This window comes from Notolepis coatsorum (assembly GCF_963971535.1).
Source record: "Notolepis coatsorum genome assembly, chromosome: 3".
NCBI classification, from domain to species: domain Eukaryota; kingdom Metazoa; phylum Chordata; class Actinopteri; order Aulopiformes; family Paralepididae; genus Notolepis; species Notolepis coatsorum.
The window spans coordinates 140,959,632-140,984,606 of NC_140167.1; the positions used below are offsets into that span (position 1 = coordinate 140,959,632).

At 42.6% G+C, this 24,975-nt stretch overlaps 1 protein-coding gene across 2 annotated transcripts in view; it reads left to right on the forward strand.

Moving 5' to 3' along the window:
- The window catches only part of usp37 (ubiquitin specific peptidase 37), a 148,458-nt gene that overhangs the window by 93,490 nt on the left and 29,993 nt on the right, over window positions 1-24,975 (forward strand). For both annotated transcript variants that reach the window (XM_084311065.1, XM_084311066.1), the window contains 7 exons: window positions 2,022-2,110; window positions 2,630-2,720; window positions 3,223-3,378; window positions 3,788-3,919; window positions 6,635-6,758; window positions 6,937-7,184; window positions 11,364-11,481. In XM_084311065.1, the coding sequence (XP_084167191.1) occupies window positions 2,022-2,110; window positions 2,630-2,720; window positions 3,223-3,378; window positions 3,788-3,919; window positions 6,635-6,758; window positions 6,937-7,184; window positions 11,364-11,481 (958 nt within the window). The remainder of the gene's footprint in view (window positions 1-2,021; window positions 2,111-2,629; window positions 2,721-3,222; window positions 3,379-3,787; window positions 3,920-6,634; window positions 6,759-6,936; window positions 7,185-11,363; window positions 11,482-24,975) is intronic.

Below are 24,975 nucleotides of genomic sequence, written 5' to 3' on the forward strand. Positions count from 1 at the left end.
TGTCAAATAAAAGGTGACTCAACTCAATCAGCGCCAGAGGGCGCTGTGTACTGTGTTGGTTAAAAGGCCAGCGTTCTAAAGTATAGGAATACGTGGCGGTGTTTGCAGGGCTATAACTATATTATATATTATAGCTATGGATACAATACTATTGCCCATTTGACAGAGTATCTATCGTTCAATATGTGAAAAAGAAATAATTTTTTCATCCATACATTCCCGTTTTATACCGTGGTGAATATAAGTATGGTTTTAGGGTAATTCATGGGAGGCTGGTAATAGCCCCCAACGTGTATTATACTAAATGCATTGACGTTCTGTCCCTATGTAACGGAGGTCCGTGAGTATATCCACAGTCACGATAAACGCATGTGTTGAAGTGACTGGCAGTAAGCAGGCTGCGAGTTAAACTCACTTCCCCATAACAGGGTTAATAGACGCATAGGTACGGAGTGAATTCACCACTTAGTGCAGCGGTCTATGTTGTCGCCCGCGGGGCGGGAGACCCGGGTTCAACTCTCCCTCCGGGCATCAGCATTTAATACACAACGCAGAGGAGTCTGATACGATCTGTCACACCTACACACGCTTTTTTGATTCTTTGATAGTCACCAACGGATTACGTTATGGACTAGCGTTACACACATACGCTCGGATCACAATGAAGGCATGCTTTGATCAACGCAAGATTTATATCATATAGGATCTGCCCGAAAAAGAATATTCCAATTATCTGATTGCGAGTCCCAGTATTGGTGTTGATCGTGTCGCCAACATAATCCGCCATACATCATCCATCTGGAGCATTTGACGCTCCTCAAGCCGATCGGGACAACCGCCTGACATAGAAAAGTCCGCCCGGACCAATATAATCGATGCACAGCCCGAGACACAGAGTTTCAAAGGATGTGGAATACTGGCTGCATCCTACCAGGCTTTTGTGATCTCAGACTCATTCCCTATGATAACGCCAGGCTCCCTGGATGGATAATGAATGGACATATCGAATAAAATAAATAACGCTGAAAACCCGACTTTTCTCGGGTTTGGGGCTCAAGCGTCAGCGAGTTAACCTGACTTTATTCGGGTAAAAAATTCAACTCATTTTCAAATTCCCGCGGAACTGGTCATCCTCAGTCAAGAGAGGGGGGGGCTATCGCTCTCGAGGACGGAAGGGAGCAACCGTTCCTAATGAGAAAACACCCTAATTGCCATATAGGACTCGGTTGAGTTGATTGCAAGAGGTGAAGCAGAGCAAGTGGAGCAAAGTGGAGTGAGAGCAAGAAAAAGACGGACCAAACTTGAGTTAAGGAAACAAAGAAAGCAACATTAACAAGTCGATTTGGAGGAATCGGTAACAGAGTTCTCATGTATCCAGTGACACATGATATGACCGATCAAAGATCCCTGCATCACCATTGAATATGAGACACCATGAAGAGAAGACACCATGAAGAGAAGACACCAGGCTGATTCTGGAAGGTTACAAATTCTGTTAATTATCAACTACTTCACTGAAAGGTCTCCTGTCTTCAAACCCCAAACATCCCGGACTTGACCACATTGCTTTGAAGGTCTCCATTGTCCCTCTTCTCCCAGCTTCCCCCTACAATCTCCAAGCTCTCCTCAGCCACCACTTCAGCCTACTCCAGCCTGCCACACACACACACACACACACACACACACACACACACACACACACACACACACACACACACACACTGAGCACACACAATCTAGACTGTTTGTTTTGTTTTTTTACTTATTGCCATTTTGCACTTGTGTTTTATGTATCTGGTTTGCACTTAATTATTGAATACAGCATATCATTTCACTAAATACTGTTTGCCTGCCTCTTATTTAAACCTTATCACATGCTAATATTTTGTATTGGAGGTTACTAAGAGCTAACCGATATTGACAGTTAAGCTTTATTTTTGATTGCGATAGTACAGCATAACCATGTATCTCTTAAATGTGCTGTTATAAGAAAATAACCTCAATGTAATGATTATCTGTAGCAACAACAAAGCCAACTCGGACCCATCCAGAAAGTTCCTGCTGAATTGCAAAGAGAAGCTGAAGCAAGCGGAAGAGAACCGGAGCTCAGGTCAGTCTGCTCACCGCTTTCCTCAACCTGGCCAGTGCCTCGTGTTTTTAGATTTCTACCAGACCACTTTCTTACGAGCCAAATACTTTGTTTTAGAATCAAAGAAAATACTAACCATGTACTGTCTTTCACTATTTAGCATTCTAGCATTTATTTTTAATTTTTATTTTTTTACTTGTATATTAGATTTAGATTATATATTGTAACTATTTATTGTAGGGCAAATATAACAGTGGGCATACACACCCTCATCTCGCACCTTGTTGCCCATATGCACATGTCTAGAGTTAATTATATTATACTGCCTTTTTATTCTATTTTAATTTTTACTTCTCCACTGTACTATAATTCTGTGACCTGTACCTGTATGTCTTCTACTACCTGTACCTCCCCTCCCCCATGCTGCTATGATACCGAATTTCCCCAAGGGGATCAATAAAGGAATATCTTATCTTAATATGGGCTGGTGGCTGGCAAGCCATGACTATCTTTTACTGACTATTCTTTCTTTTCCATTAGGTCCGCTGGTTCCAGCTTCCCTCCAGACCACGTCATTCTATGGCAGCCGATCTGTGACTAAAGACTACGGCCAGAGCCACTTCCTTGACAGGTGAGACATTTCTGATCTCTTGATGTTTAGTAGTGTATTTAAATCGGTGTTGAGATATTTCAGCGACAGCTTTTTTTGTTTTGTTCTCTTCTTCAATTGGACACAGAATAAGCTGAGTGAGCTGTAATGATATGTGCCAATTTTATGTGAAAGGAGCAGCAGGCTAAAATTCACAGAATTTGACTTGATCCCACTTTTACACCATGTCTGCTCCACTCGTCATGATTGTTCACCTCAGGCTGGTAAAGGAAAAGTGGGTCTTGTCATTATTCTTCATTTCATTGTACTGCTTGTGCAATGACAATAAATGGACACTCATTACAGCATGTCTTGTCGGGTAATAGTGCACGGTCTACTGTCGGCCTCAAATTCTGCATCCATCACTGCATGGCATATAGATAAACTACCTTGTGTAATTAACCATTTAATAAATAAAATGATAATGAAATTTATGTGATGTGTTTCCAGCCCTTACTTAAACTCTTTGTTTCCCCACCCTTAGGCCATCCAGCACAACCCAGACCCCACCAGCCAAGAGAAGTCTCATACTACCGAACCACTCCACCCCCTTCAAGAAGGTGCGTCCCTCTGTAGACTATGGTGGCTGGAACAAGCAAAGACCGTCCACCCTGGCCCAGACCCAGCCGCCGCTGCAAGGGTAAGAATATGCCACAGGGTGGCCACTAAAATGGAGCATGTACAAATCTTCAGTAATCTCAAGCGCCGTCCTCTTTTCTTGATCCTCCAATCGCAACTGTTGCCAAACTGTGTTAGTCTGAGGGAAGCAACGGTTGTGATTGGAGGATCACGAAAAGAGGACAGCGCTTGAGATGAGTCTATTGGTACCAAATTGCATCTAAGTTGTACTTGCAAGTAGTAGGGCACTCACTCAAAGTTGGCATGCAAGTTTGTCAATGCTCTTTACTGTTGCCTACCGACTCACAACATGCTGCTGTGGGAAGTGTTCTCTTTTTGTGCAGATACATTATCTATTCTACCTATGCATAATTTCCTGTTGTGAGGCAGAATGGTGCCTGTGGGGTAATTTTAAATCTTATCTGCCTTAGATTCTCCAACCTGGGCAACACATGTTACATGAACGCCATTCTGCAGTCTCTGTTCAGTCTCCCCTCCTTCTCCAACGACATGCTGAGACAGAGCATCCCGTGGAAGAAGGTGCCGTGCAACGCATTGCTCAGGTGACTTACTGCAGCTCAGCTCAACCAGTTAAAACAAGACAATTGTTGTGTGGCAGTTGACTTTACCCTCAGGGTTCCTATGCAGGACTGGAAAATATGAAATGTGGGAACATTCTTTTGAAGTATGGAAGTATCCAGTCTTTGCCCTGGAGAGATTATGTACACAGCACTAAGTATTGCCAATAATATATATATATATATATTTTTTTTTTATTCGGTTTCTCACTTGATTCGATACTCGGTAGTACCGACGTGTTTCGGTTCGGTACCTCAAAAGTACCGAATTCGGTACCCATCCCTACTTAGTATTGCACTTTCTTTAAATTTTTGGTTTTGTTCTGATGTGTAGGTTGGACATGAGGGGTTAGGGCAGGGTTGTCAAACTCATTTTCACAGAGGGCCACATCAGCATTATGGTTGCCCTCAAAGGGCCAAAGACTGTATAAATGTTAATGTAATGTAAAATAAATGTAGCTACTCATTTACATATTGTTAAACATGTTGTTTCTGTATTTATTACTTATTCAAGTTATACATATTGCATATGCTTTGCATAGATGTAAAAATATATGTTAGCTTATGTTATTTTAACAAATAATTTTAGTTTATCAGAACCCCATATTACTCCATCAATCAATGATCAAACCATTCAAGTAAATAACAAAGAAGAATATCATCAAATACAAGCTATGACATTAAGTTTGTTCAAAACCTTTTTGTCACAGTCAAGAGGGGCAGAACTAACACCTGTGAGCTGCAAAGAACACGTGGGACAGATGTAGCAGATGTTACAAAAACAAATGGCTGCACACAACCTTGCAGAGGCCATACATAATGGAAGATAGTTTAATTAACTTTAATTAACAGATTGCAGAATGGGTACAGTACAGTACAGCTCAATACACACAATTGTTAAGGGGATGCAGACCAGAGAAAGACTTTTGACTTGTTTACATCAGGGTCCCCCATTTTCAATTCGTAATGAAATTGCTATTATGTGTCTGCATGAACACACAACTGTAACTGTACTCAAAAATAACAAAATAAGGGTTGTCTCAGTTCACAACTATATTGGTCAAGTTTTGGGTGGGACTTGTTTGCGTCCCTACAGCTTCTTATTCAATTGAGCGAGATGCTCGTTTATGTCACACAGCCAGCTTGCATCTGACAGTTCAGACAATATTTCTTCAACCCTTTTGTTACCTATTCCGCCTGGATCTTTTTTGTATTTTGGGCTGTAAAATTGTCAAAGAATGGAGGAGTAAGTGCTTTTGGCTTTTTTCCTTTGTTACTTCATCAATACCTCAGATGTTCAACACACATGTATGTGTAAGAATGTGTAATAACTAAGGCTGTCAAAGCTTTATTAACGCATTAACCCACAATTATTTTAACACCGCTATTTTTTAACCCAAGATTAATGTAATTTTTTTATTTTTATTTTTTTATAAAAACTAGAGCTCTTGGGGGGCCACATCAAATGACGTGGCGGGCCGCATTTGGCCCGCGGGCCGTGAGTTTGACACCTATGGGTTAGGGGGTGGGTTGCTATTGCTGGTCACAACTCTGGCTCTACCAAGAGAGATCTGTAGAAAGTCACATTATAATACGTTGCTCAACTCCAACCCACACATCACACCTAAACAAATGTTTTTAACCCTTTAATCGCCAAGGACGAGTTAACACGTCATTCTCCGCCATGCGTAATCTGCCAATGACGCCGTAACATGTCATTGAGATCAATATTTCAAAAATCTGTGATGGCAATCATATTTCACCCACGGAGACTTGAGATCTCCTGTTGATCTCCTCTCAACTCTCCAACGGTTCAAGAGCGCCATCTGGTGGCCGATTGGCGGATCGCCCAAACGGCAAACCGGAAACAGAAAGTGGTGCTCATCCAAATTCGGTCCGGCCACTCGCTATAGCTCCCGGGGCTCCATCTCGACACACTGGATAATCAATCGCTCGCCCAATAAACAACGTTATTTGGACGTATATAGTATTCTACAACCTGGAAATGGTTAATCTAGATCAACATCCCATAATAGGAAACTTTCTACTCCAAGCTGATCGCCCGAGGAGACTGGGGTAAGTTTCAGCGTTTATTATTAGTGTTCAATACAAACTGCTCTGATGATCATATCACCCACACTACATGAATCATCTAACGTTGGCCACGGAATTATAAACGATCCCCCCCCCCCATCCGGTCAACATCAGATGATGAGTAGTAACTTCTAGAAGCACGTACATTTGAAATTTTTTATCTGGCGCCGATCGCTATCAAACTGTATTTGATCATCAATATAATGCATTTATGGCTATAAATCACGTTCTGCAGAATGCTGCAGAAAACGATAAAAACATATTTATACTTTAGACCATATTTTAGTATGAAATTATGTGAATGAAAAAGTAGAACGTTGCTGCATCCTAAACGATAGATACTTGACGTTGAATGGGCCATAGTAATGTCAATTTAGCAATACAATTTAAAAGTTATAGCCCTGCAAAGAAGGGAACATCTCCATAGACTTTCAACAGTGGCAGATAAGGGTATATGATCAGAATAATCCCTGATCAGACCATGCAGGTCTCTTTTGCCCAGAGGTTGCTGTTTGACAGCGTTACAGAATCTACCTTTAAACAAGGAATCTAAATGTTGTTGTGTGGCAGAATGACTTAACCTTACCTCTGTACTCCTGCATACAGGCGTTTTGCCCACCTCATGTCCAAGAAGGATGTGGGCTGTCCAGAGATTAAGAAAGATTTACTCAGGAAGGTGAAGAGCGCCATCTCCTCCACAGCAGAACGCTTCTCTGGATACATGCAGAATGTAAGACCTCCACATTCAGAATGCAACAACAGTCTAGAAATGCACAGCCAAGTCAGATTTGAGCTGCAGTTGGCAACAACAACAAAAAAACACAATGTATAACATACATTGCATATACATATAACAGTTTTAAATGCTTAAGAAAAGGGACGAGAAGCTTAAACCTAATGTCCCCCAGGATGCCCATGAGTTCCTGAGCCAATGTTTGGACCAGCTCAAAGAGGATGTGGAGAAAATGAATAAAAGCTGGAAGAACGAAGTGGCAATGGCATCCTCGTCTGCGGGTTGGGAAGAGCCCCAGCAGGGGGCAGCAGCTACAGCAGCTAAGGTGGAGCCAGGCGAGGAGCCAGACACTTCCCGCATCTACACCTGCCCCGTGGTGGTCAACATGGAGTTTGAGGTGCAGCACACCATCATCTGCAAAAGGTAAGACCCATCTGTTCTTCGGCTATGGTTATCTGAGCCAGAGAGACTGTATATGAAGAGGGCTGCTTCCAGTCCACCAGAACGGTTCTGGATAGGATTGCACAATATGGATGCAACCATTGGTTGATGATGGCGATTTAAAACATTTATTTATTTTATTCTTTATTATTTGCAGTGGTCCTCATGGTTATTTCTCCATCTAGCCAGGTTCCTGCAGGTTTCTGTTTGGGTACTTGCACATGCACTGTTACACTGCAGTTAGGGATGGGTACAGAATTCGGTACTTTTAAAGGTACTTACCGAAACACATCGGTACTACGGAGTATCGATTCACGTGAGATATCGTTGTCTGTACTGCAATTTATTATTATTATTATTATAATTTTTTTACATATATATCTTTTAAACTTTTTTATTTTCATGTCAACGTTCACACGCACAATATACGCTTACCTAGGATTTGGCTTGATTCAACAACAAAGCAGTCGGGGCAATGGCAAGGCGTAAACGGTCTAAAGTGTGGTTTTTTTTAAGTTTGGATATTTTTTTTCACAACTGAGGTAGGTAGATAACATTTTTAGAGACTAAAGTACAGAAAAAAGGTACCGTTGGGTACCGGTATCGATTCACAGCTACCGGTACCGTACCGTATCGGTTAAAATGTGAACGGTACCCATCCCTAACTGCAGTAACATTTTACAGTATCACTTTCACTATAGAAAATTGGATTACTGTTAAGTTTATTTTTTATTATAATTTTCTTTTTTTATATATCCATATTGACAAATCAGCCTGATCACCAGACATTATTACAGAGACATTTAAATATGTCAGACTTCAACAGATTGTTCCGGTAATTTACTGGATATAGGAAATGCTGCACTTCATGTATAAATCTGGCACAATCTTGTTGATTAACTAAGAGATTTGCTTAACACATTGTGCGCCAAAAACGAGTATACTCGTTATTGCCCGCCATGCGTTGTGCGCCAACAACGAGTAAACTCGTTTTTGGGATAGTTATTGAATTTTTTCACCATGGCATTCATAATTCATCCAGCCTCCCTCCGGGACGCAGCTGGACCCTGTTCTGATATTGCAACGCCTCAATACCGCCGCCTGGTGGATTTCGAGCGAGTTACACTCCACGCCAAACCGGAAGTGGCGCTCGGTGCATCGAGGAAATTCCTCCGCCAGAGATATTTTTTAATATAGCCTGTATAGGAAAGAAACGCCAATCGATAATCTATCATATGCGTCAGGGCCTATAACTTGCGTGCAGAAAATAGGGCGGCTACGTGGCGTAGTGGGCAAGGCGCTCGCCACAAATAACGGAGACGCTGGGCTTGCCTGTTCGAGCCCAGCGCTCCACATTGCTTTCAGTTTAGCTGGTCGTTCATACTAATACACATTGGCCGTATTAGGGGGTGGGAAACTGATGGGTGGGGATCGGGCGTTGTGGACAGCGACTCCTACAGGTCGGTTGGTGCGCCTGCGCAGTAGAATCAGGAAGTGTCGGGGGCAGCGTGAGCCTCCCACGCGTTACTCCTCGCCACTGAGAGATCGAGCTGCGCAGGTGAAAAGATGCGACTGCTGTTACCTCAAGTACCGGAGGGGACTTGTGCTATGTATGACTTAGTCCACATTGCAGCCGGCTTGTGGGAGGCAAGAAACAGCGTTCGTGACAGGGGAGGGTTGAATTGGATGATACGAAATTGGGATGGGAGAAAATATAGAAAAATGGGAGAAAAAGTGGATAAAAAAAAACTTGCGTGCAGAAAACCTTAAAAACATACTTATATTCACGACGGTATTAACACGACAATGTATAAATGAAAAAATATAACGTTCCCACATCCGGAACGGTAGATACCCGATGTTGAATGGGCCATAGTAATGTCGATATAGCTATAATATTTAAAAAGTTATAGCCCTGCAAAAAAGGTAAACATCTCCATAGGGTTACAGCCAGGCCACGTGAGCGGATCGGCGCGGCCGAGAAATCCGCTCTTCGCTCTTTAAAGCTTGGTCCGCTCCGCTAATCGCTCATGTTGACCCCGCCCCCAAGTCGCTCTCCGCTCGCTCACCACTCGCCTTGAATCGACCGCTCCCCGCGCCAGATCGCTCGGCAGATTTTTTTTCTTTTTTTTTGAGCATGGTGTAAATTAGCTCAAACTACAACAGTCTACACCCCCTGGGCCCCTTAACAATTGTTTGTATTGAGCCGCATTGTAATTGTACCAATTCTGCAATGTTAAATAACGTTGTTTATCCATTCACTAGCTCTATTAAGCGATGATAGCTAGCCGAGCCACAATGCTATGGTCGCTGCCATTAACGTTAGCATGTAAGCTAACGACAACAACAATGGCGTCGATACTTTTTCTAACAGGAGTGAGTGACAAAGCCTGAACAGGATATCACAGGTTCACCATTCTCATTGGTTGAAAATGGCCTTCATGTTTGTACATCGCCATCTGTTGCTTTGGCATTGTACTACATGTATATTACATCAGTGTTAAACCACTGTGAGCGGCCTGGAGTGGATTGGAGCGGAGGAGAACTCTCGCTCCGGACGTCGCGCAGACACATTTTAAAACCCACTCCTCGCTCACGTCAAAACCGCCCGCGCCGCTCACGCTCCGATCCGCTCACATGCACTGGTTACAGCATTGGCAGACTGGGCCCAAGGATGGGTACAATGTATGGCGGACAATGTGTTAAGAGAAAATTATAGTTTTTTTGCATGGATTACAAGATTTGAACTACAATACATAACTTTCTCTGGGCATTTCCTGGTTGTTAAACAAGGTAGATAAATACGTTGCCTACAAACGCAATATTGTTCCGACAGCACAATATTGATACTTTATTGTGATATATCACATTCACAGTGATTTAGGCCATGGTTAGACTAGTGTATTCCTGGCGTTTTTTTATACGTTTTTGACGACGTTTGATGTCCCTATTACACAGAAATGCGTTTTTTGGCGTTTTTTTGTGGATACGGCTGAAACGCAAAATTGTGTTTGCGTTTGGAGATACGCAAAAAAAACGAATCGACAACAGCGTGTAGTCAGCACGGAGCCGTCGTTGCGAAAACGCCCATGCGCAGTAGATACCATCTGCGTGCCCTTCCAGTGACAACAGTGTGTGTGTTTGGGACATAGGCAGCTCCGTGTCCCAAATAGCTTCAGCTACCATGTGTTGTCAAGTTATTGTTATAAGGACCCCAGTCCAAGCTACAACAGTCTGCATTCCCTTAACAATTGTTTGTATTGAGCCGTATTGTATTGTACCCATATGCAATATGTTAAATAAAGTTTACATCCATTCATTCTGCTAGCATTACCGATTGCATGAGCAGCTGGCTAACGTGAGCTATCAGGATTCAGACCCTGTTAGCTCAGAGCTTCTCTTTCAACTTAACAAGCATTAAACAAAATGGCCCAGTCATCTATTCACCTTTGTTTAATACACACAGCGTTGTCTCTAATGTTATCTAACTACTGATAGCTCGCGATATCATCAGTTTTGGTGCTGGCTAAGTAGCGTGAGCTAACGTTAGCTTCTAGCCACAATGCTATATTGTTATAATGGCATACTCCATTGACGTTAGCATGCAGCTAACAATGCTACCGATCGTTTTTTAGACTAAACTATCCGCTCTTGGTGGTCACTTGTGTTGATGTTAGTTTTGTTTCATCAACAAATGACAGGCAGAACACACAGTGAATGTATCCGTTTTGTTTATTGCACTTTTATTAGGCTTTGCTGAAAAAGAATTGCTGCATTGAGTAAATAGGCAAGATGGTGGCGCGGCATAGGCGCCTGCCTTATTGACATTTTCTTTGCTGGAGCTTCCAGGAAGTGTATTGGCACATTCGTTCTGATTGGTTGAAATTGCCTTCATGTTTGCCACCTACTGCTTTGGCAGTGTACTACATCAGTGTGCTCGGGTGACAAAAACGAAAAAAAAACGAAAGTGTGACTCGAGGCGCACGACGTTGCGGCGATACGCATATGAAAACAATACGAAGATGATACGAAAGGTGTAACCGCCGCCTGAGTGTGACTTTACAACTGCAAATACATGGCTTGTCCAAAAAACTTTAGTTTTATGGTTATTCAGTGTGAGTGTTGAATGTAAACTGTAGTGAAAATGAATGTGCATTTCAGCTGTGGGGAAGTGGTGACCAAACGGGAGCAGTTCAACGACTTGTCTATTGACCTGACACGCAGAAAGAAAACCCTCCCGCTGCGCTCCATCCAGGACTCCCTGGACCTCTTCTTCAGGGTGAGCCTTCTACAACTAAACTACTAGAACCTACTGGGCATTGCCTGGTTCCTCTTATCCTGAGTCCTCATCCTTAACTCTCTGCTGATCTAGTCCCTCCCCTCCCTGTATAGCTTAATCCAGATACTCACTGCTTGCCATTAAATCCAGTTAGTCAGTGAAAACAGGATTCTAAATATGCCCTAGTCATTCTTTTTTTTTTATCCACTTTTTCTCCCATTTTTCTATATTTTCTCCCATCCCAATTTCGTATCATCCAATTCAACCCTCCCCTGTCACGAACGCTGTTTCTTGCCTCCCACAAGCCGGCTGCAATGTGGACTAAGTCATACATAGCACAAGTCCCCTCCGGTACTTGAGGTAACAGCAGTCGCATCTTTTCACCTGCGCAGCTCGATCTCTCAGTGTCGAGGAGTAACGCGTGGGAGGCTCACGCTGCCCCCGACACTTCCTGATTCTACTGCGCAGGCGCACCAACCGACTTGTAGGAGTCGCTTGTTCACAACGTTCGATCCCCACCCTTCAGTTTTCCCTCCCCGTAATACGGCCAATGTGTATTACTGCGGACGACCAGCTAAACTGAAAACAATGTGGAGAGCTGGATTCGAACACGCGAATCCTAGCGTCTCCACACTGGTGGCGAGTGCCTTGCCCACTACACCACCTAGCCGCCCTTATGCCCTAGTCATTCTTAACACTTTCAGTGCCTTTGATTAACATTGATTTACCCCGTTGAATGCCACCATCCACTTCAATGTTAGCGTTAAAAACGCCTAATATATGTTTTAAATTATAGCTGTGTGTAATCTGCCCGTCGCTTATCAATGACGTTTTCCAGTCAACATTGTCGAAACGGATTGTTTTTTTATCGATTCATTTTCGTTTTATAGCATTTTGAAAAGCCCTCGTTTTCAAGGAAAATATAAAGATTCCATGATAAAAGACATTTACTGGAATATTCTAGAATACACAAAAACGTTGTCATTTTTAGGCCTATTTATGAATCGTTTTCAAATAAACGCTAGATTATCGATAGTATATGTGTACGTATGCACGCTATAGACGCAAGCTGAAAAACCGATTCTCTTATTTCCTCATCAGCGATCACAGCCACATCACACATAGGGCAAAAGCTTATATCTCTGTGAAAACAGGTCTGATTATCCGAAGACTGGTAAAATAGATTCCTTACCTGATATCGGATGTTATCCAAAAAGATTATTCCAATTCCTGATTGCCATTCCAAATATCGATCACGCTTATTGTAACTGAGGGGTACAATTCCCTGACTGTATTAATCAAGTATTGGTATCATTAAACCACTACCGTCTTATGTACATTACTGGCCATACCGTACACAAGTATATCAGATGAGAACTCCTCCACAATGATACGGTTTCCACACAAATACTTGTTTAGAATATTTATTACATCAAAGGTATTATTACATAATATACTTTACTTTAATTGCGCTTATAAGGCAAAGGAATTATGCATAGGCAAATCAACACTGAATGTCCAATCTCTGGTTACGCAGGAAGCAAGTATACAACCTGGCTCTTAGGGAATTACATCTATGGTACACTTAATGATATAGCGGGATATTCTGGAAGGGGTCCTCCCGGTTGTAAGCCGGTAGGGGGGGTAGGAGAGCCGTCGGTAGTAGACCGTCTGGTCAACGATATCTATGGAGACTTCAAGTACAGAAGACAGCGTAATAGACTCTTGATCCGCAGATGAATACACCTTGGTTCTCTTGTAGGCTGTAGCTCCACAATGAAGAAGAAGCTAGGCGACCTCAGTCTCTCTGAGCGCCGACTCAACTTGACTCCTCTCGGGGGTAAATCCAACACTCACAGGCGTCGGCGATTATCCGCTCCACAAATCACAGTACCAAAGCAAATATATATTCCAGCCGCATAGGGCTCAGCAGTCGTCGGGTAGGTAATCCAGTGTACATGTCCCTCGGTCCTCGCCTAGATCTCCTCGGATAAAAGCGCCATGTGGTCGGCCCAACCTGGATAAGACTCTAGATAACACGAGGAAGCGTTGGAGATGCTGGTCACTTTAGAACTCTAACCGCACGATGCACCATACACGATAGACTATTATTACTTAATAGAAATACGTCGCACTCGACGGTACAGTGCCAAACTCTGACAATTCAGTTATTAATTCGCACGAGGTCTCAATGCTATTCTAAGGCCAAACAGGCCATACTTCACCGCACGTCGTATCGTGGGTGAGGCTTCACGTTCTGTTACTAAGTTGGGAAGAAGGGTAAGGGACTTCTACATTTACTTGCGCCATATTTATATGCACGGTGAACAAATAGTGCCACTCTCATTTCGGTAGCCGTATCCCTGAGCGGAGCCGGGGCTAGTACGGACATGTCTCGTCGGTACCTTTGAACTTGACGCCAGGGGCTGGTCCCCTGGCGCCTGGTCCTTTGTCCAATAAGAGAATGAACTATTATGGGCTATAGTAGGCTAAAGGGATATTCCGTGTATATGTACAAGGAATATACAAGGGATATCAAACGACATACAAATACTATTCAATATATATCCATAAATAAATATATATATTCGGTTTAATCTGATCCTTCGTAACACTTATTGATTACAGTGTTGATTCCTGTAAATACATAATCCAGGCTGATTTCCGTCCCGCGAGCAGATCGCTCTTGATCAGATCCATCGCCAGCACAAGGAGCGAGTTGCCCCCCCCCCCCCCCCGCGTGAATATTTTAGGCAACCAACTTGTGTTTAGCGTTTCTCTGATTGGCCAATACGCCCATGTGACCACGGCAGCGCGGAAATAGGCTGTCTATTGCCTCGCGCTGCAGCGCGGAAATAGGCTGTCTATTGCCATTCTCTAAGTCAAACTCTAACCTTAACCAGCTCCTTAACAGCGCCTAAACTTAACCCTTCTAACCTTAAGCAACTCCGAAACAATGCCTAACCTTAACCAACTCCGAAACAATGCCTAAACTTAACCGGCGAAATGAATGCACGTTAAAAAATATTGCCATTCTCTAAGTCAAACTCTAACCTTAACCAGCTCCTTAACAGCGCCTAAACTTAACCCTTCTAACCTTAACCAACTCCGAAACAATGCCTAACCTTAACCAACTCCGAAACAATGCTTAAAGTTATGCCTAAACTTAACGGCGAAAGAATGCGAATGCACGTTAAAAAAAAAAAAATTGAAGGGAATCGAACTAGCGAGCAACGAGCCGTAGGATCCACAGCCATGCAGTCTTGCCAATTGAGCTAGTTCTGGATACTGAATAAGGGGCGGTTACTGGCATATACTGCTGCCGCGACGGAGCTCCGCGGCAGAGCGGAGCTGCCGCTCTGCTGCTGCCGCGTCGCCGCGGGGGCGTGGCTAGACGCAAGTTGGGCGTGGTTAGACACAAGTTGGTTGCCTTTAATATTTAGGCCCCCCCCCCCCAGAGATCTACAGATCCCAGGTCAGTCTAAGCGACTGACCTGCAGTTACACAGGGATAGACGATAGGGGGCGCTTTTTTCCAATCTGAGCTCCTGTAGGGGCTGGTGTACCAACGGGAGACTCGGTTGATGAAATATGAATTCAGATCGCTAATAAAAAAATAAAACGATATTTGTCGTCGTGGGCACTCAATGGGGGGCTGATTAAACGAGATATGTCGTCCGTGGCACTGAAAGGGTTAACCTGGCTGACATGGCTTTGTGTGGGACACAGCTTGGTTAGGATTTCCTGCAGTTCTCGTCAGTTGTTCTTTCCCTTGCATTTATAACTAGTACATCTTCCTCTGTAATCCTGATGCCTAGTTAGATAGTAATGCTGTGAGAAAATTGTATGACATTTAGGGATGCACCGAATGGGAAATTCTTGGCCGAAACCGAATACCGAAAATAGGAAACAGTTGGCCGAATGCCGAAAGGCAGAAAATGATTAATATAAATATATATATACAATGTATTTTTCTTTTTTGTTCAGCTACCTGATTATGGCAAAATACATGATTATGGCTAAACTTAACTTAAATAATATTAATAATCACTATTATGGGTCCATAAAACATTTATTCAGCACTTGCATACATTAATTCCAGACTGACTGCTGAAAGATTGTACAATTTAAACATTTTCTCTTTGCATACAACAAAATGTGTGAAAACATTTTCTTTTCTCTGTAGGATAACTTAAACAAAGTGCATTCAGAACAAAGCCAAGGTGCTTAAAAACTGCATAAAGACACACACACACACAAGAGGGAGAATAGCTTATAGCTATCAGTCATAATTCAGTGTTCTAGCCTACATGGAAGGACTGTATTTACTACATCTCCCGTGACTCTTAGCGGGGGATGACGTAGTTTAAGAGAGACTAGTGAAAGAGAAATGGAAGCGTTGTTAGTAGGGATGCACGATATTGATCGACACCAATATCGATACCGATAACTTTATGCTCCTCAAGCCAATAACCGATACCGATAACCGATATTTATTGTATTATAATTTTTTTTTAAATGTATATAAATTGTATATATATTTTTTTTTGGATCAAATCTTTTTTTTTTTTTTTTTTTTTTTTATTTATAAGCTCCGACGTCATCGGTACTGCTATCGGTACTCGAGAAATTATGGAGTTTTTTTTTTTTAAACGTCTCAAACTAATCTTGTTGGCCGTTTTCTATATCTCTCCTGCCTCGGTGTCTCTGCCTGCGCGAGGAGCGGGCTGTGCTGTGCTCACACACACACTCACTCACACACACACACACACACACACACACACGGGTGCTGCCGAGTACAGACGGCTCTGCTCTCATCATGGCGGACAGAACGAAACGTTCAAAAGTCTGGGTCTATTTTACTAAAGTTGATGCTGACAACGCTCGTTGCCACAAGTGCAACAAGACATTTGCCAGTAATGTATAAGCGCTGGTACTTGTCAATGTGGCTGGCGGGGAGATAACGCTAGCTCCGAGTAGAATAATGGCTGACAATCCGGAAGTAAATAAACTAATGAGAGCTTCCGATTGGTGGTAAGAAGAAGAGGTGGGTGCAAGCGGTGGGACGTAATTGGCAGATCGACTGTCTGCCTCCGAATGTAACGTGACTGAGATTGAAATAGAAAATTACACTGTCATACGTAAAGACAGAAATAGAAATGGGGGGGGTGTATGTGTTTATGTCCGAGCGGACATTTGTTTTAACATGAGGCCCGAGTTAAATCACAATGATATCGAAGCAGTGTGGCTTGATATAATTTTTCCTAAAACAAAACCTCTCTTAATCGGTGTCCTCTACAGACCTCCAACTCAAAATTCATTTTATGATTTACTGGAAGAGAGCTCAGTGGATCTTTGTAAATCTGAGGTGATTTTGATTGGAGATTTTAATACCAACACTCTTAAAAATGCACCAATCTTTAAATCATTCAGAAATTACTGCAACCTACATGACTTAAATCAGCTGATCACTCAAGTCACAAGAGTCTGCTCTTCCACACAAACCATCATTGATCTAATTCTGACATCAGACCAGACCAAGATCTCTAGAAGTGGCGTGATAGAATGCAGTCTAAGTGACCATCACATCATTTTCTGCACTCGTAAAATTCACAGACCTGTAATAAATTGTCACAACACAATCAGATTCAGATCTCTGAAAAACTACACAAGTGAAGCCTTAAAAACAGCTCTGGACAAAGTAGATTGGACAAATGTACTAAACTGCACATCGACAGAAAAAGCTTGGTCATGCTTTAAAACCACCTTCCTTTCAGTTATTGACACGCTTGCACCCTCAAAGGTGACCAGGGTCAAAGCCAGAACAGAGCCCTGGGTCACTGCCGAGATTCTAAAAGCCATCAGTGTGAGAAAAGAGAGCTTCTCTAAATACAGAAAAACTAAAAATTAACAGCTCTTTGAGACATGTAAAACACTAAGAAATGGAGTAACCAATATGATCAAAAAAGCAAAACTGAACTATTTTAACGAAAAAATTGAGGAAAATAAAAATAATCCTCAAACTGTGGAAGTCTTTAAAAACACTGGGTCACAATAATAGACTCAAGACTAAAACCACAAATCTCAACCTGAAAATAGATAACACGATCATCTCTGACAAATTGAGCGTGGCAAATTGTTTAAACACCTTCTTCACAACTGTTGCTACCACTTTGATGAACAAACTGCCGATCCACTCTGGCCGATATGGCATACAGCACATCCAGGCCTTTTATAAGGAACTGGGTGTATGTGAAAATGATTTTAAATTGACTGAAGTAACTACTGAAGAGGTTATGAAAAAGCTCAGTATGCTGCAGCCAACAAAAGCCACAGGCCATGACAATATTCCCACCAGATTTCTCAGAGACTCTGCTTCCATCATAGCTCCCATTGTAGCCCATATCACCAACCTCTCCATCAACCAGGGTCACATCCCGCAAGAACTCAAGCTTGCTAGGGTAACCCCTCTATTTAAAAAAGGAAACAAACTAGATCCAGGTAACTACCGCCCCGTTTCTATCCTTTGTTCCATATCAAAGGTAATTGAGAGGCTGGTATATGAGCAGATAGACAACTACCTGACTGAACATAGACTATTGTACCAGTTCCAATCAGGTTTCAGAAAATCACACTCCACTGACACCTGTTTACTGTACCTGACAGATTATATAAAACGGGAGATGGACAAGGGGAACTACTGTGGGATGGTAATGTTGGACCTGCAAAAGGCGTTTGACACGGTCAACCATTCCATCCTACTAGAAAAATTGAGAGCGATAGGCTTTGATAGCAAGTCAGCCAAATGGGTCAAGTCCTACCTGGAGGGAAGAGAACAGGTGGTAGACATCAATGGCACCTTGTCCTCGTCCCTTCCAGTGACATGTGGGGTCCCCCAAGGAAGCATTTTGGGACCTCAACTGTTTTTAATATATATTAATGACATGAAATCGGCATGCGATTGCAACCTGTTCCTGTTTGCTGACGACTCGGCACTCCTGGTCTCAGACAGGGATAAGTCTAAAGTGGAAAGTGTCCTGAGCAGTGAAATGAAAAAAATCTGCTCCTGGCTCAGTGACAATAAATTGTCTCTACATCTGGGAAAAACAGAGGCCATACTCTTTGGGTCAAACGCCAACCTAAAGAAATCCCAGGGTTTTAAAATTAGAGTAGGTGAAAACATTATTGAGGATAAAGAGGAGGTCACCTACCTGGGCTTTATTTTAAATAAACGCTCTGAGGACCCTAGCTGGAGCCCTCATCCAATGTCACTTTGACTATGCTTGCACTTCATGGTACAGCAACATATCAAAACAAATGAAGACAAAGCTCCAGACCTCCCAAAACAAACTAGTGAGACTCCTGCACAACCTTCACTTTAGGACTCACCTAACGCCAGCCCACTTTAACAGGCTGGGATGGCTTAGGGTTGAAGAAAGAGTACACCAGCTTAAAATGCTACTGGTTTTTAAAGTACTAAAAGAAACGGTCCCCAAGTACCTAGTCAATTATTTTAATAAAGTAGGAGATGTCCACAAACACGCCACAAGAGGAAGCCCCACGGACCTGGTCCCGCCGAGAGTCAGGACATGCATGGGGAAAGATGCATTTTTTTACTCTGCTACGGTAATGTGGAATGCCCTGCCAACATTTTTAAAACTCCTGAACTCCCCTCTCGGATTTAAATCCGCCCTAAAAACATGGCTCAGCAGCAACTCAAATTGGTCTTAAAATGTTTTTTTTATCTCTTTTATCATAACTTGGCTTTTATTTCTTTTATCATGAGTTGCTTTTAAGGGTTTGCGGATTTTCTTTTAACATTAGTTAACTGTATGAGTTGTCAGATTAGGTGTTTTTATAATTATTTTTTTAGAATGTGTCCTGTCAGTGTACATGTCCATTTGTGTTTCTGTGCCTTTTTATGTTCCATGTATGGACCACAATGGAAACAAGCCTTGGCTTTATTGTGTTTTATCCATTTTTGACCTGCGTTATTGACACTGTTATTGTCTTGTCTTTTAAAATGTTTTTTTTTTGTCATACGATTTGTGTCAAAATAAAGTATTCAATTCAATTCAATTCAATATTCAACAGCCAAGAAAGGGAGCGCTGGATTTGTGAAAAACTCCCTGTTCCTAAACCACACGCTATCCGTCGTACCACAGTACTGGCAAAACGGGAGGAGGCTATAATAAAAACAAGCGCCCTTCATCCAAATCCACCCACACCGGATTTCTTTTAACCAAAAAATTTATTATATATTATCGGAGCTATCAATAACGTTATCGGGCTTATCGGGATGACGTCATAATTGCTGATATCGGCCCGATAATTATCGGCCCGATAATTATCGTGCATCCCTAGTTGTTAGCTAGCTTAATGCTAACGTTAGTTAAAAAGATTTTTTTTTTTTTAAACTCAATTTTTATTTGCATTTTTGGATTACAAGCATACAAACAACATCATCTTTGAATATTATTATCATCTCAGTCGGTCTTCCAGGTACATAATACATAGACATAATGTACAACACCGTTAAACATATATAAACAATAAAGAAAAGATTTTAATATCCAAAAACAGAAATAAAAAATACCGACTTAAGCAAAAGTTCCACAGACATAAATAATAAATTGAAAAAACATAAAACAATTGTCCTACCCAAATGATAGAGATAGAAAATACTAACTTAAGCAAAAATGTGCGACATGGGTTCAGAGACCCTCCTTGAACCTCTTTCCTCCTTTACCCTTCTCCCTCTTGTGTTGCATTTGTTTCTTCCTCTGTGATGTCGTTTTCGTTCCCCTTATAGTCCTCCCACTTTCCCCATCTTTCCCCAAATTTCTCTTCCTGTAACCTCAGCATGTGTGTTATCCTCTCCATATCCTGTATATCTCCCACTATTCCTACCCATTGTGCTATTGTCGGTGGGTCTTCCTTGTACCACAGTCTCGTTATTGCTTTTCTGGCCGCTATCAACATTATCTTTATTAAATATTTGTCCCCCCCTTGTATTCCCTCGTGTGTCAGGTCTCCTAAGTAAAGCACCAGTCCTGTTTGTGGTAATCCGTATCCTAATATTCTGATCATTGCCTCCCCTATCTCCTCCCAATACCCCTTCAGCTTCTGACATCCCCAGAATATGTGCGTGTGATTTGCCCCCTCCTTCCCACACATCCTCCAGCAAGCTCTTTGTGTTGGTGCATATTTTCCCTTCAGTTCTGGGGTTATAAAGAATCTGATTATGTTTTTCCATCCAAACTCTTTCCATATCCTCGATCCTGTTGTTGAATGTTGCACCTCGCATATGTTCCCCCATTCCTTCCCTGTTATCTCTAGCTCTCTCTCCCATTTCTCCCTTATGTAATCGGTCGTGTGTCCCTTGCTGTTCATTATAGCCCGGTATATTGCTGATATTACTCTTCCTTGCCCCCCTTCGTATGCCCATACTATCATCTTTATTATTCCATTCTGTTCTTCGTCTTTGGCCCCCCTTATTTCTTTGTTGTAGTAGTCTCTAACCTGTAGATATCTGAAATGGTCCCTGTTTTCTAGTCCAAATTTCTCCTTTAATTTTTGTAGTGTCTGCATTTCCCCCTTCTCTATCATTTTGCATATCGCTGTTGCCCCCCCCCCCCCTCTCCCACCTTCTGAATCCATGGTCTAACCTCCCTGGTTTGAATCTCTTGTCATGTGCTACCCATCTCAGGACCCCTGACTGCTTCTCCAATTTGTGTGTTTTTACTACTCTGTTCCATATGTTCAAGGTGCATTTGGTGATTGGATCTAATAGTCCCTCTTTTTCTTTAAATAGTTCCCTATCTCCCACCAGAGCTTGTACCTTGTATCCCTCCCCTTCTTTTTCAATGTCTTTCCATCTAGCCTCATATCTGTCGTTACACCAGCACGTCACTGCTCTCAGTTGTGCTGCATAGTAATAATCTTGTAGGCTGGGTACTGCCATCCCTCCCTCTTCCTTTGGTAGTTGTAGTGTTTTATATCTGACCCGTGGTCTTCTCCCCGCCCATATGAACCTCGATATCAGTCTGTCCCACTCCCTGAATTGATTCTGTGGTATTTGTATCGGTAGTGACTGGAATAGGTACAGTAACCTTGATAGTATGTTCATTTTAATTACCTCTATTCTTGAATTGAAGTCCAAGGGCATTACTGTCCATCTCTCTAAGTCTCTCTTGATGTTCTGATTTATCTGTGTATAGTTCGCCTCAAACAGTTTCTCCACCCCTCTCGTGATGTTCACCCCTAAGTATTTAATCTTGTCCATGTCCCATCTTATCCCGTGCTGTTATCTAATTTCCGTCGTTGGGGTATAGTTCCATGCTAAGGTCTGTGTCTTTGTCACGTTTAGTTTGTATCCTGAGTAGTGGCCATATTCCTTCAGTAGATCCATCAGTGCCGGGAAGCTCTTGCCTGGTTGCCTCATGTATACTATCACGTCGTCCGCAAATAGGCCTAGTTTATATTCCGTTCCCTTTATCCTTACTCCCTTAATGTCCTCGGTCTGTCTGATCAGTTGTGCCAGTGGTTCTATGAAAATGGCGAAGAGCGTCGGTGAGAGACAACATCCCTGTCTGGTAGCTCTCTCTAATCTGATTCTATCCGTCAAGCTGCCATTCACCTTAACCCTCGCTGTCGGTTCTTGATATAGCGCCTTGATCATCTTCATCGCCCTCCCGTTCAGTCCGAACCTCATCAATGTTTTATATAAAAATGTCCAGCTCACACGGTCGAATGCTTTTTCTGCATCTAGGCTAATCAGTACCGCGCTACCCCCTTGTTTTTGTATCTCCTCTACTATGTGTAATGTCTTTCTCACGTTGTCCTGTGTCTGTCTCCCTTTAATAAATCCAGTTTGATCTTCATCTATAATGTCTGGCATAAACGTCTCAAATCTCTTTGATATTATCGATGTATACATCTTGTAATCCACGTTGAGTATGGACACAGGCCTGAAACTACTACATAATTCCCTATCCTTCCCTTCCTTCGGTATCGTGGTGATTATGGCTTCCTTCCACGAGGGGGGCATTTTTCCCTCTTCCATCGTGTGTCTGAACGCCGCTCCTAACATGGGTGCTAATTCATTTCTAAATGTCTTGTAGAATTCCGATGGGAATCCATTGCTCCCCGGAGACTTGTTGTTTTTAGCTCTACTAATTGCCTCTTCCAGTTCTCGTTCCATAATTATTTTTATTTAATTCTTCATTCTGTTCTTTCCCTATCGATGGTAACTCTAGCTTCTCCAGATATGCTTCTATTTCCTCTTCTCCCGCTGCTTTTGGCTGTGTATAGTTTCTCATAGTATTCTCTAAATGTCCTCTCTATTTCAGCTGGGTCTCTCAATATTTCATTAGTCTTTGTATCCCTTATTGTGTGTATCGTGTTCAACTTCTGTTGCGTCCTAATTCTCCTAGCCAACAGTCTGGTCGCTTTTGGTCCCCCTTCATAGTACGTTTGTTTCATGAACCTCGCTTTCTTTTCTATTTCCGTCAATAATTCCCTATTTATCCTGGCCTTTACTTCTTTGATTTCTCCGAGCGTTTCCTGTTCTTTTGATATCTGGTGTCTCCCCTCTAGCTTCTTCAGCTTCCCTATCAGATTGTGATATGTCTCCGTTCTGGCCTTCTTCAGCATTGCTGTCTTCATCAATTTCCCCCTTATCACCACCTTCTGTGTGTCCCATAGAATGTTCGGATCTACCGCCCTGTTGTCATTTTCTTCCTTATATCTCCTCCTTGATCTGACTCACCACCCCCTTGTTATTTAATATTCCTACATTTAGTCTCCAGATCGTGTTCCTCCGTCTCCCTTCTAGATCTACTGTCAGATATATGGCACTGTGATCCGATATGTCCGCTACTCCTATTCTGCTCTCCCATACCCTGTAACTGTCCCCCGTCGTCATCAAAAAGTAGTCTATTCTCGCATATGTCACGTGCGGGTGTGAGTAATGTGTGTATTCCCTGTCCATGGCGTGCATCCCCCTCCAAACATCTGTAATTCCCATTTCCGTCATCTGAATATTCATATATCTACTGATTGGTGCCCGTCCTTTTCTAGTACTCGTGGTGTCTAGGTCGTGATTCAGTACTACATTAAAATCTCCCGCGCATATCAATATCCCTTCTAGTTCCATCACTATCATATCAAAAATGGTCTCATATAAATCCCTCTCACTCTCTGGGGGTGCATAAACATTCACTAACGTAACCATTTGGCCCTCCATTTTCCCCTTCACCAGAACAAACCTTCCCTCCTTGTCTCTTACTTCCTTGATCAATTCAAATTTGACTGTTTTTGATTAACGTGATTACTCCTCTCCTCAGGTTCCGTTTAAAGGAACTATAGTATGCATTTTCATATCCAAATCGCTTCAGTTTCTCATGCTCCTGTGCTACCAAATGTGTCTCCTGCAGAAAAATCACTTCCATCTCACTTTTTTTACATTGCAACATCACTTTGCCCCTCTTTATCGCATTATTCATTCCATTAACGTTTAACGACATCATTTTTATACCTTTAACCATTGTCATCTTTCTTCTTCTTTCGTCTGTCAGTCCCCCCCATGTCACATTCATTCCCCCCTCCGGTTGTAGCCTCCGCTCTCTTCACCGAATACATATAATGATTAACATAAATAAAAAACATAAACTTTACATAAAGTGCTCCCAAGGCGTTCGGGGGGTCCCTGTGTCCCCCCCTGTCCCCTGCTGGTGGGTGAGGAGTAATTGCTCTCCTAGTGAGAGGCCTCCTCCTGACGGCTTGGGGGTTTGAAACCTTTGCCCCCAACCGCTCGTCATATTTGTCCAGCATTCTTACTGTTTTTACTGCTGTCGTGCTCCTGGTCAAAAGCGCTCTGTCCTTCATTCTGAGAGACCCCCATTTCCTAGGTCCCCCTCAATGCGGCTCGTATGTTCCAATGTCCCTCTTTCCTCCCAAACCCGTGTGTGGTGTCTTCTGTGTACCCCTTTTCATTTTATTTTCCTCCTCTCTATTTTCTATGTGATGTCCATTTATCCCCTTAATCCCTTCCAACTGTGTTACTCTCAGCGTGTGCCTATGTACTTGTTTCAATATGTTCTGTGTTCCGTCTATCATACCTAATTATATTTCCATTTATTCCCTCCATCGGCCTGTGTGTTATGTGTCCATGTTTACGTTATGTTCGTTCCTATATCCTGCCTCTACCTGGGAATGTGTGTTTATGTATATGTTATTTCAGTTTCTATATTTTGTCTCTATTTGGATAGTTTTTCAATCTCTTGTGCGTGTACTCATCCGTTCGTTTCCTCCCGCCTCCTCTCCCCTCCTTCTCCGTCTCTGGCCTCCTCGTCCGTCTCCGCTTTCGGTCTGTCACGTCTCATCTCGGCCTTCTCCTCTCTCCTCCCTCCACTCCCGGGTTTCGATCTCCTACTCTGGTCCATCTGCGTGCCCCCTCCAATCTCTGCTGCAGGCTCCGCGTCTGGTCCTCCTG